Source organism: Xiphophorus hellerii, chromosome 17 (genome assembly GCF_003331165.1).
Source record: "Xiphophorus hellerii strain 12219 chromosome 17, Xiphophorus_hellerii-4.1, whole genome shotgun sequence".
Classification (NCBI taxonomy): Eukaryota; Metazoa; Chordata; class Actinopteri; order Cyprinodontiformes; family Poeciliidae; genus Xiphophorus; species Xiphophorus hellerii.
The window spans coordinates 16,958,751-16,975,131 of record NC_045688.1 but is presented as its reverse complement, the minus strand read 5'-3'; the positions used below and the strand labels follow the sequence as shown (position 1 = coordinate 16,975,131).

Here is a 16,381-nt window from a genome sequence, read left to right as displayed (position 1 = left end):
CTTACTTGCGACTCTGTCCCACACCAACAGTCTGAGTTTTCACTAGTTAGGCCAAATCCGTCACAAATTTGTCAATAATTCAGGTATTCACAAGATCCAAACAGCAGAAATCCTGTTATAAATAAATCCAGGGTGAATCCCGCCGGGTGTGTCCCTGCACGACAAGAGGGCTCTCCTGTGCCCAGTATTCTAGTTGAGAAAATTTGATCGATTGCATTGAGAGACTGGTTAACCAGAACCATAATTTGTAGATTCAGAGGATGTGCAAAGAAAGGCTCCAAAAAAGCAACACAAAAACAGAGCAAGCAGGATGAGAATGGGTAAGGAGAGGAACAGAGGAAAAAAAGCGTCCGCCTTCACCGAGACGCTTGTCTCATGCCTATTTAACCTGCATTTATTTACCTGTGAGTTGTAGACAAAGTATTTAGGCTTGCAAGTGTCATTATCTGTAGTGGCGTTGTCGCTGTTGAACATATGCATGGTTTCATTTCCAGCGTCAGGAACAGGCAGAGGGCATGGAATCTGGAACTTCTTTATGATCACCTGCATAAAGGGAAATAAGTGTTTGGACTACACTATATTTTTACAATATTCAAAAAATTAAATAACTATTGATTTGAAAGCTTTAATGAAACAATTTACAAAATCTAAGTCACAGGAGAAATAAAAGAGGGAGGGGTCATACTCACCACAATCAGAAAGAACACAATGCAGAGCAGAGAGAGACCACTGGTGTAACCATGGTAACCTATTGAGGTAAGATAAAAAAAAATAATTTTGTTTTAAAGCTGGTGCTTCAACTTTTATTAGTACTTAGGAAATATATCCTTACCCAAGTTCCTGAACAGCGAGAGAGGCAGGATAACAATAATTGAGACCAGAATCACAAGGTAATCTCCATTGATGTACCATTCACTGAAACACACAAATACATCTTTAAATTGATAGAATCATATTTGTTACACAATCTGTTGAGAAAATGTAATTAATTAGTTTGAACACTCAGAATGAGAATTTTTGCACTTGTCTTGACTTTTCAGAGTCAGAGGAGGTCAGGTCACTCTCTAGACTGGAGACACAAAGCACACATTCCTTGTGTCTCCAACACAAGGAATGCAGTTTGTGAATAAAAATGAATTCCGACAGTGATCAAATGTCCTCCTTACACTGGACATGTTCACTTTTCACATTCTGTCTGTTAAACTTTCTATGACTGAAAAAAAATATCTGGATTTTGATAGTTTTTCAGGGAACCAATAGACATAGCCTACCTAAACTGACTGGTGCTATGCATGGAATAAGACAGCCTTCATTATTCATTTGACATTCTCTCCAAGCTGCACTGTTTTTTTCTTTATGAAACTGTTGCTTTATTATTATTATTACATTGGATATAATTACAAATTTTGTGTATTTTTCATCCAGGTATTTCTAAGCTACAGAAGATTAATTATTAGGCACCCATCAATATGAAAACTTGAGATGATGTTGATATCTGATATATTGCTGTTATTTCAGATTTTACCAATATTATAGTTGAAGCAGACGACCAATGTAGCCCCGTAGTCACTTTAACTGTCACATGACCAAGCAGATACCACTTGCTTGGTCATGTAAGTGTTTACCACATATAAATATCTAGGCTGCTGAGATGACACATCACAGTAAAACTCCTGGATGACGCCATCTTTTATCGTCATTGTTTCAGTTAATCCATTTCCTTTATAAAGCTGTGTCGGCTCGTAGAGTCAGAAAGCCTGGGAGATAAACGTTGCAGTCGAATGATTACGTAGTACTGCGTTCCCAATACTCTGGCTGAGTCCAGTTCATTCAACGTTTTAGACAATTGGATGACATTGGACTCGTCTTGTTCATTATCATTGATGGAGGAGTTTGAATGTTCTTCTCTCTCCTCTTTGCTCCTGCTCTGCATCCAACAACACTTCATTTTCAACTTTTGTGCTTTAGTTGGGTTCAAATTTGGTCATAAATAATGAATTTCCTGCCAGAAATAAAGGAATAAAAGTTTTTAAGAAGATAAAATCTGAATATAATTAACACCAATTCCAACATGCTGCCACGTTGAGCAGCACAACTATAGAATGTCACATAATTTGATTTTGTACTAGAAATTTCAGCTCTAAAATAACAAAACCTATAAAGGTATTAAGTGGCAAATGGTGAAATGAACAGCAGCCATGCAATTAATAAGAAGCAATTCTGCTATTTCTTTATTAAGTTGTTATAAAGACCAAATATTTAACTACTTACCCATCACTTGCTCCAGTAAAGGACTGAATAACAACGGGGAGTTCATATTTAATAATGTAGAGGTAGCTTGACATGGCTGCATAAAAGATAAAAAGAAGCAAGAAATCAAAAGAAAATAAACACAGAAGTTAGCAACAGCTCTAGCATAAATTTATACATTTAGAGAAAAAAGAGTCATTTCTCATATTTGGAGAGATACAAAAAGGTCACTCATAGAAATAATAATAATAATAATGTAAAAACTATCTAATTCTGCCTGTGCTCCCAATTTGGACACAGAGAAGCAATGTCTCCGTTCATAAAACATGGTAGATGAATATAAGCATCATAACATTGCATTAGTTACAATGAAGCTGTTATACTGAAAGGTCAGTCCTTCACCTCCAATGTTCAGCATGGTGATGGAGCAGGAAGCAGCCAGTTTGCCTGGGATCCCAAAGGCCTTGTGACCCAGTGTCTCGTAAACAAGAGCACCTGGAAAAAGAGGGAAAAAATGCCAAGAGTTTTAAATCTTGACATTTAAATGTGATACAAACATAAAAAGTTGCTAGAAAGTCAGAGCTGGTGCTCACCTGCTTCATTTGCTGTCTTTAGCAACAAGTGGACAGAATACAAGGAGAAAATGGCAACGGAAACCAGGAGAATCCTGTAAACACAAAAGAGAGAAAAGGTCTTCAGTTGTAAATGACTTGTGTTTATCAGCAATAAATAAATACAAACTATATGCTTGATGGGTCTTTGGTGCTCAATGATACAAGTTGTGCAATAGGCACAGTAATGACTAATAGGAATTCTGATTTTTTTAAAAGTCCAGGCTTCTGCTGACAGAAACGTTTTTAGTCACTAACAAAACATTTTCCCCAAAACATGATACATTGAACAGCCACCAGGGGGCGTATTTGCAAAACAACCTCCAATAACTTTCTTTTAACGAAAAATGAACTTATGCTGGAGGTGCATGTGTTCTTGGAACAAACACACACACCCACACACACACACACACACACACACACACACACACACACACACACACACACACACACTTTATTATTGTTATTTTTCCCAGATGGTCTTTTACAGAATCTTAGACCAACAGGTTCAGGTTGCCGGTAGCATCACATTACTTCAGATGTGAGGTTTTTCTTCTTTGTTTGCAAGTCAATATGAACAGAATAGTTCAAAATTTCTTGCTGAGCTTAGGAATATCATAGCCTGAGACCTGAAAACAACATTTGTCTGAATGCCACTCAGCCAAATTAGGATGAAAAGACGAGTGCTTACACAAACAGGGCGATGCCGGTGTTGGCCATAGCGAAGGACAGACCCAGGATACCGCTGCCCATGATGGCATTGCCCAGGTTGAAGACGGACATGCCAAAGGAGGCACTGCCCTGGTGCTGAAGAGGAGAAAGCAGAATTTTTACAAAACTATCAGGAAAAAAAACTACATTGTGGAATAAATAAACCTGAACTTACATATTCAGTTTCATATTTCTTCTTGCTTGGGTTATGATCAGAGAGGAAGTTTTGACTCTCTGCATCTGCATCTGGGTATTGCCTTTAATAGAAGAAAGAGATGTGTTAAATGAGCTGAAATATCAAACTTTTTTTTTTTGGTCTGTTTGTGAAGACTTGTTAAAGACGAGTCTCACCCATTGAGAGGAATCTTCTTGGGAAAGTCAGAGTACGCAAAGTCGTTGCTGTTGGAGCTGCAGCTGTCGTCGTCTTGAGGAGCATTCAGACATTTCATCTCAGTTCTAGAACCGGCCAGCTTGTCATTGGGCATTTTAGAGCTGAAAATATAGAAATCATAACAAAAAGGTTTTAAGTAATTGTGTTTTTGCGTTTCATCTCAGTTCTAGAACCCATCCCATTGAAAAGGACTGACCCTTGGCAATGGGATCAACAAAAACCTACTGCCCAGGTTTTTGTTGGTCAGGTTGAAAGGAATCCCATTTTGGTTATGGAGGGAGTTTGGACTCTCTGCAACTAAATTAGAGTCTTGGCTTTCATAGAAAAGACAATTTTATGTTTAATGTGTTGACAGGATGTACAGTTTAGTTTTGTCAGCACAGGTTCAAACGAGCCTCACACTTCCAGCAGTTTCTCCCACTTAAAATAAGGCGACTGCTCTTTACTGTCATCCTAATTGGGACTTTTGTTGTCTTTTTGAGTAGTCTGAAAATTTCATCTCAGTTTTAACATCAGACTGCTCTTCACTGGACAGTGAGACTTAATAATCTTAAATATTTAAAAATGATCAAAAATGTTTGTTGCGACAGACTGGCGACCTGTCTAGTGTGACCCTGCCGCTTGCCCGGAACGTTAGCTGGAGATAGGCACCAGCACCTCGCGACCCCACTAGGGACAAGAGTGTAAGAAAATGGATGGATGGATGGAAAAGGTGTTTGTACACAAATAGTGTGATGCCGCTTCTGTAACAATAAGATGGCACTTCAATGAGCTTTGCTAGAAAACTCCTTCCCACTTGACGAAACATACTGTTGCTGAGTAAAAAATACAGAATGAGACGTGAGAAACAGAAACCTAAAGTTTACGATGTTGCCGCTTACATATTCTGTGCCATGTTTCTCCTTGCTTGGTAGAAAAGAGAGTTAGTATCATGAATTGGTGGTGAGAGGTGGTGAGGCAGACGCTGTAGACCCAGGTAAGATGAATAGTAGATTTTAATAATGCAACACACAGTCCAAGCAACGGGCAGCACGGCCGAGCGGAAGCCAGGTCTCGACGCCGGTAGCAACCGTTAACACGACTGGAACACGAAAGACAGAACGCACATTAGACGAGGACCCGACAGAGAAGCAGAGACACAGGTGACACTAAATAGACACGGGGTAATTGGGGAACGGGAAACACCTGGGAGTAATCGAGGGGAGAACAGGACAACATGGAGACACAGAAAACTCGAAATTAACACACAGAAAACACAGAACATGACAGTTAGTGTTTAAATGCTGCTATTATTGTCTCAATCAGTGTCTGGATATCACAATTTTAGTACCAGGCTTCTAGTTGATGGATATTTTACAGATAAAAAGCAAAAAAAGAAGGAAGTGGATCAATATTTTTATATTTTCAGTTTGATTATGTCCACTTGTCTGTTCACTCTGCCAAATATGTATGTATAAACTCAGAATGGTTGAGATAGTTTTTTTCAGATTAAACTTTCAATATATGACCTACAATCATCCATTATGTCAACTTATTAGCTGACAAATCCGTACAGAAGAATAACTATTTCCACTTTGGGAAGTTTTTTTTATGCTGTCAGTCAACATGAGGGACAACAAAAAAAGTCTAGTGTGACGTCTGACTAGAGGACAGTCAAACATTAGATGTTGTAGACAAGACTTTTTCTGTTGTTCATACTTTGATACGGACCACTGACTTGTTTGACCAGTTTTAAAAACTTGTTTCAAGTGAGTCAGAAAAGAACAATAGAAAGTCAAACCTTTAGAACTGACCCAAACACCTTTTTTATTTTCAAACTATACAGAACTATAAACATATTCAGTTTGATATTGCAGCAATAAACTGATTTATTTGTTGAAACAGGTGTCATAGTTTTGCTTATACAAGATCCGAAAACGCAGAGAAACATCCTAGTAGTAATCATGACACTGTTCACTTCAGTAACAGATGAAAGTCATTATGATTTAAGCCTCGTAGCTTGTTCTTACTCCAGAAAGAGACCAGAGTTCAGGTTGTTTTCTAAAAATGAACACTTTCAGATGTTCGGCATGAACTTTAATTACCAACAGAACTTCTCACTGACATAGTAGCTGCCCTTCAGTAACATGACGATGACGCTTTTTTCAACAAGAAAGTCTAGTGTGACATCTGATTGAAAGACAGTCAAACATTAGATGTTGTAGACAAGACTTTTTCTGTTGTTCATACTTTGATACGGACCACTGACTTGTTTGACCTGCTTTAAAAACCTGTTTCAAGCGAGTCAGTAAGAAACAGCTGAAAGTCAAACCTTTAGAACTGACCCAAACATCTTTTTTATTTTCAAACTATACAAAACTATACATATATTCAGTTTGATATTGCAGCAATAAACTGATTTATTTGTTGAAACAGGTGACATAGTTTATATAAGATGTGAAAATGAAGAGAAATCATGACTTTGTTCACTTCAGTAACAGCGGATGAAAGAAATGCGTCATTATGATTTGAGCCTCGTAGTTTCATCTTACTCCAGAAAGTGACCAGAGTTCAGGTTGTTTTCTAAAAATGAACACTTTCAGATGTTCGGCATGAACTTTAATTACCAACAGAACTTCTCACTGACATAGTAGCTGCCCTTCAGTAACATGACGATGACGCTCAACCAACAGAATGTTTGATGCAGATTAGAAATGGATTATGTGAAACTGTAAAAAGTTCTCAATTTATTCATTATCACAATAAAAACTAATATCATTTGCATAAAGTCATATTATTTTTGATATGACTTATCACATTTTATTGCCCTTTTTTTTTTTACTGCATCTCAGAATTGCCAAAAACAGATTTACAATAAACTTGTAAAAGCTAATCCACTGGGTAGAATGGCAAAAAACCCCCCCCCAAAAAACGTATATTGATATAAGAGCCTCTTACTATTAACAATAATGTTTAATGTTTAAGTAAAAATTAAAAGTATGGTACAGTAAAAGTGTTCTAACAAGTATATATTTATCAAAAAGTTACTAAACTAGCAGAGTAAATGTAGACTACTCACCTTTAGAGACGTGAACAAAGTGAAACTATTTAAAAGGGAGGAGACTTTACTCCTGGAGCAGGTGTTGGGACTTACCTTTTGTTGCATCAGCTCTGATACTTATAGGACAGAGTCACAGGAAGGGTGAGAAGCAGAAACTGGCACACAGCGATGTGCTATTGGATAAAAAAACAATCAAAAGGGGAAAAAACAAAGCTTTAGAAGAGAATCACAGTAGCTAATCTCCACTTAACATATTACCTTCAAATATATTAGGTTACACAGTCCTACTTCCTATTGTTGTGCTGATAATGATCAGTTATATTTATTCATACAGACTTGATGAATCCAATCAGTTGATACAGTTTTCAGCTCTGTTTAAGAGATAAAAGACCAGAATAGAGCAAATGTCACGTTAAGATGCGAACATCAAATCTAGACCAATACCAGGGTATTTGTCTCCAACTTTATAAAGCGGACAACATAGAAGACAGAGAGTGAAGGTTTCAGGTCATAGTTCATTTTATTGGGACATAATTTACACCATGTACATATTGTTTCATTGAAACAAGAGTGTAGCACTGACAGGCAGCATCCTTTCTGTGTTTGACCAAAGAGAACGGTTTGCTGATTTGTGTCTGTCTTCAGGGGCTTAAAATATTGTCAAAGTGGCTCCAGCCATGACCTTTCACCACTGAATCCATCCAGGACGAATATTCAGTGTTTCTAAAGAAATGAACAGATAACATTCTGATGTTCTGAGCAAACTCTTCACAATATGACCTCATTTGGATTTTGAGCTCCATGAAATTGTTCAAACAAAAATCTTTAAAAACAAACAGATATATATATACATTCACATACATATGTACATGTAACATTGTATAAATATATTAAAATAGTTTAAATTACATTTCTTTAACGGCCTTCCATAAATAGATGACACAGTTTTTCTCGATGTGTTAGTGTTGGAAACACAGTGCACTCTCTGATGAGCGGTTCTTGACTCAGTTGGGAATTGGATCCATGCTGAGTTGCCATTGTTCTTCATTGTAAAACACTGCATTGTGCTATGACACTGAACACTGAAGAATTCTGGGTATTTTCTTGATGTTTAGGAGTGCACCTGACTTCGTACGGCTGAAGCTGTTGCGGTTTAACAAGTGTAACAAGTATATTATTACAACCACTGTATGTGGTCAAATTCAAAGTATTCTCCCATAAAGAAAAAAACATTCTAGGTTTCCTCCGTGGCCCCCGATCAGGAGTCGGGGGACGGTGGATGGAAACGAAAGCCTTGGCGGCCTTCCTGAAGCAGTAGTGTCGCTGCCGCACACGCCCGTCAAACAAGATCTAATACAGACCTCCCAGTGTCTGGTTCTGTTCACAGATTCGCTAGCTGACACTTTGAGCGAAATCAAAGGACCTTAGAAATACTGAACAAGGTGCCGTTTTGGTGAAAACTGACAAATGGCCTCAACTATAAGTGCTTTTCAATATACAAAGATGCTTCACAGACACGTTTTTGGTAAAGTTGAACAAAAATAGAAGGCAAAAGTCAAAGGAAACTAAAGTGACCGTGAAGCTTTATGTCCCGTGGTCTCGTTTGAGTTTTTGGGAGATTCACGTACTTCGTTAAGCAGGATGTTCTCGCTGAGGTCAGAGTTCACAGCTACACTCTCCCACGAATAACACTGTACCTGAGAGGAAGCTGTGTTTGAAACTACAAATTTTCAGTCTGTGTTGTGAGGCCTTTTTGTTTACAGCTGTACCACAATAATGAAACAGAAAAAAAAGTAAAAAGCGAAATATTATTTAAAAAGTTACGATAAAAAGAGGGAAATACCATCCTTGTGGCCTAGAACAGCAAAATGTACAGAGTTCAGATACATTCTCTTGGAATGGTACGGTCCATTGCTCAGAAAGCCAGAGCCGAGCATCAAGTGAGTCTTTGTGGTTTGCTTTGTTCGTCACACTGTTTTTGTTGATTGTGTGTTTGTTGCAGTCCGACTCTGAAATCTTCCCCCTCCACCAGCAAAAGAGCTGGAGCTTCAGTGACCTTGATCTTTCATAGAGTTCACGATCCAGTCGTAGATGATAAGAGTCATGCAGAGAAACATGACAGCAAATCCTAATATCAGGAACATCAGAGCCTGGTGGAAGAAATCATTTCACAGTTAATTTGAATTTGTTAATTACAAAATATTTCACATTGAGTTTACTAAAAAACAAAATGTGATTGAAATTGTGAAATGTTTAATAATGTCTTACCCCAATCTTCTGCCTGGATTTCATTGACTCCTTCTTAACCAGTCTGAGATAGAAAGCTGAGGGCAGGATGAAGATCAGCATTACAGCAGCAGAGGCACCTGGAATGAGGAACAATTGAGCCGTTAATCATAAAAGGTCAATAATACATCGTTAGAAAGTTGATGAAAACCCACCTGTTTGGAATTGTATTTGAAACGTAATCAATTACAAATTTATTGATGGAACCTGACTTAATGTTGTGTTTTGATTGTTGGCTCTATGTTGCATTGTGTTTCTGTGTTTCATATGATGTAAAGCACTTTGAAATGCCTTGCTGCTGAAATGTGCTATACAAATAAAATTTGATTGATTGATTGATGATACATATTAACATGTGCAGTTACTTACCAATGAAGCCAAAAATATTTCTGATGCTGGGGACAAAGATGACCAGAATGTTGGTTCCTGCTAGCAGGCTCAGGGTGATAATAACGTGACGGATCCAGCTGAAGTCCTTTCCTGGGAACAGCAGGTGGCCGACTGAGGTACGAATCTGTTCAGAACCAGACAAAGATTAGCTCAATGGACTTCATAGTCTTCATGACTGACTGGATAATTAACAGTAGACCCTCAATACTTACAGGGAAGAGCATCACAGGAACCGTGAGTGTGACAGCGGCCAGCACAGCCAGACGAACAACCAGCAGGAGAATATCGTGCTTGTAGAACTTTGAGTAGGTGTGGAGCAGCTCAGGTCCCACGTGGACTGAATAGAAATATGACAGAGATCAATTCAGTTAAATTCAGCTTTCCGCAAATTCAGTTTCAACACCAATCATATCTAATTATCAAATAATAGCATGCTAACACTTTGGACTAAGATGTAAGCTCTGCCTTTTGTAGCCAGTGTTGCTATTGTAACAGAGTTAATATTCCATATAATTCCATTTGTAGTTTGAGTTCAAGAGTAATGGGTGAAACAGCACCCCCTGCTGGTGATTGGCAGTTATCACTATAGTGAACACAGACGTCTCGTTGCCAGTTCATCAGACTCGTGCGCGAGGCAGATTCACTGAGTTCAACACTCTGATAAAATGTTCCGTTAGCTTGATGTTAACATGAAATGCTATTCTTCATAAGGTGCTGTGGCTGCTGTGATGAACCTGAGTCCTTACCAGTACATATTATGTTCCGTACAGGTACGTATTGTTTCATTTCTTTGTATTTCTGATACAAATTTATTAAATACTGTTGCTAGGCCAGTTCATGAGAGACGTGCGCGAGGTGCTGTACCCGCTGTGATGAAGCCGAGTCATGACCAATATTATGTTCCGAGCTGAGCTAGTACCCGACTATAATTATTGAGGTTATTAAGCTACTAATAATTATGCTAGTCTTTTGGGGGTTTTGTGTACAATTTATTAAAATATTTACAGGTTATTAAAATCAAGGCAAAACCGGTCATGATGTCGAGCAAAATTGCTCAAGAGAAGCTTTTCAGCTAAGACGCTGTGCTGGTTAGCATGTGGAAGCTAACATTTAGCCACAGGACCAAAAAGATGTTCCCTTTATTCAACTTTCCAAATAGTAGCAACAGAATTTTCAAAAAAACAAGATTGAATGTTGTTTTGATATTTCTAAATTCTAAAACTTCAACCATTTGTTGTTTTGCTAACCAGCTAATAAAACACGAATGCTTGTTTTTCCATCACAACACCCATACTTTAATCCTCAAGATCAAACACAGAAAATTAGTAGGTTTATAGATAAAGACACATTTACAACTAATGTCAAACATAACTGCTAATTGTTAAGAAGGCCTTGTGAGATCAGAGGCTAAGTTAGCTATAGCAAAGCTATGCTACTAGCTGCAAAAATATGCTGACTTTGAATTACATCCAATGTAGTGATATATTATCAATGTAATATGTTTTTTTCTTAAGAAATACATCAAAATGTCTCCTTTCATTACCGGTGCCTGCTTTGACTACTGTGTATAATGTTAAAGAGCGATTTTCATGTCCTTATGTAACTGCTGCGATGTTCCAGCAAACATTTCTGGCTGTATATTTTTTTTTGTATATTTGTGAAGTCAAACAGGAACATGCTGGCACCAGCTGCATCAGATGGTGTTTTCACGCTGTTGTGTAACCAGCCTTGAATCAACATATTAAGATTTTTAATTGAAGTCCTCCTTACACTGCAAATTACTAAAACATTTCAAATTCAAGGTAAATGACCAGTGAACCCATAAAGTGAGAGTTTCACTCAAGACCAGAATGTTTGAAAGAAAACATGTATTGTTTTATTTATTTCTCAATGGACAGTGTATATTAATAAACATTAATACGCAGCTCAAGTAAGCTAATTTTTACTTGTAGTCCGTTTGGCAGTTGTCAAAGCTAGCCTAAAAATCTATTATCTAGCTGCCTATTAATTATGAAATAGATTTTTCAAAAATACATATATCTAAAGCTACCACAATGTAGTTTTTAAATCTTATTGTATATCTTACTGTTGAAGGTGAGGTATCCGAAGAGGGCAGCCAGCAGGTACATGATGAACATGGCCAGGAAGGACACGTTGGCCACATTCTGCATCTTTCGGCGTGACCGGCTTTTCAGGGAAGGAGAGTTTTATTTAGACACCAGACCAAACTTTAAAGAAATATAACATTGGTGTTTTTTAAACATTATAGGACTTTGAGTTAAATCCATGCAGCAGCACTTACTCTTTGAGCTCATCATACATGGGTAGGATAGTAGGGTGGCACACGAAGGCAAAAGTGATGATGGGTATAGCATAGACAGTCTGGAGAGATGGAAAATTACAAAGGTTAGAAGTTATTCTTCGAGTATTATTGAAAATATTCAAATCTGTTTAATCTGTGAGAGATTGATTTACCTGTGAGTTGTAGACAAAGTATTTAGGCTTGCAAGTGTCATCATCTGTAGTGACGTTGTCGCTGTTGAACATATGCATGGTTTTATTTCCAGTGTCAGGAATAGGCAGAGGGCATGGAATCTGGAACTTCTTTATGATCACCTGCAGGAACATGTAGAAAAAATATATTTTTGGATGGTGCTATATTATTACATTGCCTAAATAAACTAAACATTACAATTGATTGTATCTAACTGTCAAAGGAGGAAGAAGGAAACAAGGTGGGATTGTACTCACCACAATCAGAAAAAACACCATGCAGAGTAGAGACAGACCACTGGTGTAACTAAGGTAACCTAAGGGAGACAGAAAAAATGTCACTGCCATTTTAAAGCTACCACTTCTACTTTTATTATTACTTAGGAACGACATTTTATGACACACATGCACACACACACTCCTTACCCAAGTTCCTGAGCAGCGAGAGAGGCAGGATAACAATAATTGAGACCAGAATCACAAGGTAATCTCCATTGATGTACCATTCACTGAAACACACAAATACATCTTTAAATTGATAGAACAATATATGTTACACAATCTGTTGAGAAAATGTAATTAATTAATTTGAACACTCAAAATGAGAATTTTTGCACTTGTCTTGACTTTTCAGCTTCAGAGGAGGTCGAGTCACTCTCTAGATTCAGACCTGCTCACCAATTTTTCACAAAAGGTCGTAAAACTCAACCATGTGCTCAACCTAACCTCATGCTAGAAAAGGAAGCCTAACCTACCTAAATTGACTGGCGCTCTGTATGGAATAAGAAAGCCATCCTTATTCATTAGTCATTTGACATTTTCTCCAAGATACACTGTTTTTAAATTTTTTAAATTTTTTTTCTTATGAGATTGTTGCTTTTTTGTTATTACATTGGATATAATTTCAAATCTTTGTGTATTTTTTTTCTCCAGGTATTTCTAAGCTACAGAAGATTAATTATTAGGCACCCACCAATATGAAAACTTGAGATGATGTTGATATTTGATATATTGCTGTTATTTCAGAATTTACCAATATTATAATTGAAGCAGACGACCAATGTAGCCCCGTAGTCATTTTAACTGTCACATGACCAAGCAGATACCACTTGCTTGGTCATGTAAGTGTTTACCACATATAAATATCTAGGCTGCTGAGATGACACATCAGAGTAAAACTCCTGGATGACACCATCTTTTATCGTCAATGTTTCAGTTAATCCATTTTCTTTATAAAGCTGTGTCGGCTCGTAGAGTCAGGAAACCTGGGAGATAAACGTTACAGTCGAATGCTTACGTAGTACTGCGTTCCCAATACTCTGGCTGAGTCCAGTTCATTCAACGTCTCAGACAATTGGATGAAATTGGACTCGTCTTGCTCATTATCATTGATGGAGGAGTTTGAATGTTCTTCTCTCTCCTCTTTGCTCCTGCTCTGCATCCAACGACACTTCATTTTCAACTATTGTGCTTAGGTTGGGTTCAAATTTGGTTATAAATAATGAATTTTCTGCCAGAAATAATGTAATTAAAATTTTTAAGAACATAAAATCTGAATATAATTAATAGAGCAATTCCAACATGCTGCCACGTTGAGCAGCACAATTATAGAATGTCACATAATTTGATTTTGTACTAGAAATTTCAGATCTAAAATAACAAAACTTATAAAAGTATTAAGTGGCAAATTGTGAAATGAACAGCAGCCATGCAATTAATAAGAACCAATTCTGCTATTTCTCAGTTTAGTTGTTATAATAACCAAATATTTAACTACTTACCCATCACTTGCTCCAGTAAAGGACTGAATAACAACAGAGAGTTCGTATTTAATAATGTAGAGGTAGCTTGACATGCCTGCATATAAGATAAAAAGGAAGAAAGAAAACAAAAGAAAATAAACACAGAAGTTAGCAACAGCCCTAGCATAAATTTATACATTTAGAGAAAAAAGAGTCATTTCTGATATTTTGAGAGATACAAAAAAGTCACAGGACACTCAGAGAAATTCTGCCTGTACTCCCAATTTGGACATAGAAAAGAAATGTTTCAGTTTATAAAATATGGTAGATGAATATAAGCATCATAAATACAATGCATAGCTGTTATACTGAAAGGTCAGTCCCTCACATCCAATGTTCTGCGTGGTGATGGAGCAGGAAGCAGCCAGTTTGCCTGGGATCCCAAAGGCCTTGTGACCCAGTGACTCGTAAACAAGAGCACCTGGGAAAAGAGGAATAAAACGCAAAGAGTTTTAAATCTTGACATTTAAATGTGATACAAACATAAAACATTGCTAGAAAGTCAGAGCTGGTGCTTACCTGCTTCATTTGCTGTCTTTAGCAACAAGTGGACAGAATACAAGGAGAAAATGCCAACGGAAACCAGGAGAATCCTGTAAACACAAAAGAGAGAAAAAGTCTTCAGTTGTAGATGACTTGTGTTTATCGGCAATAAATAAATAAAAACTATATGCTTGGTGATACAAGCTGTGCAATAGGCACAGCAATAACTAATAGGAATTCTGATATTTTTTTTCAAAATCCAGGCTTCTGCTGACAGAAACCTTTTTAGTCACTAACAAAACATTTTCCCAAAAACATGATACATTGAACAGCCACCAGGGGGTGTATTGGCAAAACAACCTCCAATAACTTCTAGCAAAAAATTAACTTATGCTGGAGGTGCATGTGTTCTTGGAACACACACACCCACATTTTATTATAGATATTTTTCCCAGATGGTCTTTTACAGAAGCTTAGACCAACAGGTTCAGGTTGCCGGTAGCATCACATTAATTCAGATGTGAGGTTTTTCTTCTTTGTTTGCAAGTCAATATGAACAGAATAGTTCAAAATTTCTTGCTGATCTTAGGATTATCATAGCCTGAGACCTGAAAACAACATTTGTCTGAATGCCGCTCAGCCAAATTAGGATGAAAAGACGAGTTCTTACACAAACAGGGCGATGCCGGTGTTGGCCATAGCGAAGGACAGACCTAGGATGCCGCTGCCCATGATGGCATTACACAGGTTCAAGACGGACATGCCAAAAGAGGCACTGCTGTGGTGCTGGAGAGGAGAAAACAGAATTTAAAAAAAAATAGCAGGAAAAAAAACTACATTTTGGAATAAATAAACCTGAACTTACATGTTCAGTTTCATATTTCTTCTTGCTTGGGTTATGATCAGAGAGGACATTTTGATTCTCTGAATGAGCATCTGAGTATTGCCTTTAATAGAAGGAGATGTGTTAAATGAGCTGACATGTCAAACTTTTTCTTTTGGTTAGTTTGTGAAGACGTGTAAAAACGAGCCTCACCCATTGAGAGAATTCTTCTCAGAAAAGTCAGAGTACGCAAAGTCGTTGTTGTTGGAGCTGCAGTTGTCGTCGTCTTGAGGATCGTTCAGACATTTCATCTCAGTTCCAGAACCCATTCCATTGAAAAGGACTGACCCTTGGCAATGGAATCAAGAGAAACCTACTGTTCAGGTTTTTGTTGGTCAGGCAGAAGGGAATCCCACCGCTAGAAGAATCACCCTGGTATTGTGAAGAAACTGTCAAGGATATCAGAAAGAAAAATGACATAAAAACAGGAACTAACCTGTTCAGTTTCTTTCCCTTAGCTTGAGTTTTAGTTATGGAGGGAGTTTGGACAATTTTATGTTTAATGTGTTGACAGGATGTACAGTTTAGTTTTGTCAGCACAGGTTGAAACGAGCCTCACACTTCCAGCAGTTTCTCACACTTAAAATAAGGCGACTGCTCTTTACTGTCATCGTTTGTTGTCTGCATCTTTTTGAGTAGATGAAAATTTCATCTCAGTTTTAACATCAGACTGCTCTTCACTGGACAGTGAGACTCAATATTCTTAAATATTTAAAAATGATAAAAGGTGTTTGTACACAAACAGTGTGATGCTGATCTGTAACAATAAGATGGCACTCCAAGGATCTTTGCTAGAAAACTCCGTCCCACTTGACGAAACATACTGTTGCTGAGTAAAACATACAGAATGAGACGTGAGAAATGAAAACCTAAAGGTAACTGAAGTTTATGATGTTGCCGCTTACATATTCTGTGCCATGTTTCTCCTTGCTGGGTGGAGCAGAGAGTTAGTGTTTAAATGCTGCTATTATTGTCTCAATCAGTGTCTGGATATCACAATTTTAGTACCAGGCTTCTAGTTGATGGATATTTTACAGATAA

At 37.5% G+C, this 16,381-nt stretch overlaps 2 protein-coding genes across 3 annotated transcripts in view; both read right to left on the bottom strand.

The window, feature by feature from the left end:
- Positions 1-16,381, bottom strand: part of LOC116736827 (sodium-coupled neutral amino acid transporter 2-like) — a 36,775-nt gene that overhangs the window by 4,550 nt on the left and 15,844 nt on the right. Inside the window, exons 2-10 of the mRNA XM_032589623.1 lie at positions 3,924-4,064; positions 3,748-3,829; positions 3,553-3,668; positions 2,844-2,917; positions 2,653-2,745; positions 2,272-2,347; positions 833-915; positions 690-748; positions 403-543 (exon numbers count right to left, since the gene is read on the bottom strand). Coding sequence (XP_032445514.1) covers positions 403-543; positions 690-748; positions 833-915; positions 2,272-2,347; positions 2,653-2,745; positions 2,844-2,917; positions 3,553-3,668; positions 3,748-3,829; positions 3,924-4,057 — 858 coding nt within the window. The 5' untranslated portion in view covers positions 4,058-4,064. The remainder of the gene's footprint in view (positions 1-402; positions 544-689; positions 749-832; positions 916-2,271; positions 2,348-2,652; positions 2,746-2,843; positions 2,918-3,552; positions 3,669-3,747; positions 3,830-3,923; positions 4,065-16,381) is intronic.
- LOC116736789 (sodium-coupled neutral amino acid transporter 2-like) overlaps positions 1-16,381 on the bottom strand; it is a 39,212-nt gene that overhangs the window by 21,634 nt on the left and 1,197 nt on the right. Inside the window, exons 2-16 of one of the 2 annotated variants that reach the window (XM_032589562.1) lie at positions 15,494-15,729; positions 15,323-15,404; positions 15,128-15,243; positions 14,494-14,567; positions 14,303-14,395; positions 13,954-14,029; positions 12,599-12,681; positions 12,431-12,489; positions 12,155-12,295; positions 11,982-12,061; positions 11,766-11,866; positions 9,892-10,016; positions 9,659-9,803; positions 9,272-9,369; positions 7,638-9,153 (exon numbers count right to left, since the gene is read on the bottom strand). In XM_032589562.1, coding sequence (XP_032445453.1) covers positions 9,052-9,153; positions 9,272-9,369; positions 9,659-9,803; positions 9,892-10,016; positions 11,766-11,866; positions 11,982-12,061; positions 12,155-12,295; positions 12,431-12,489; positions 12,599-12,681; positions 13,954-14,029; positions 14,303-14,395; positions 14,494-14,567; positions 15,128-15,243; positions 15,323-15,404; positions 15,494-15,609 — 1,491 coding nt within the window. In that variant the 5' untranslated portion in view covers positions 15,610-15,729 and the 3' untranslated portion in view covers positions 7,638-9,051. Of the gene's footprint in view, positions 1-7,637; positions 9,154-9,271; positions 9,370-9,658; positions 9,804-9,891; positions 10,017-11,765; positions 11,867-11,981; positions 12,062-12,154; positions 12,296-12,430; positions 12,490-12,598; positions 12,682-13,953; positions 14,030-14,302; positions 14,396-14,493; positions 14,568-15,127; positions 15,244-15,322; positions 15,405-15,493; positions 15,730-16,381 lie in introns of those variants that run through there. The other variant, XM_032589561.1, reaches the window with a different exon arrangement.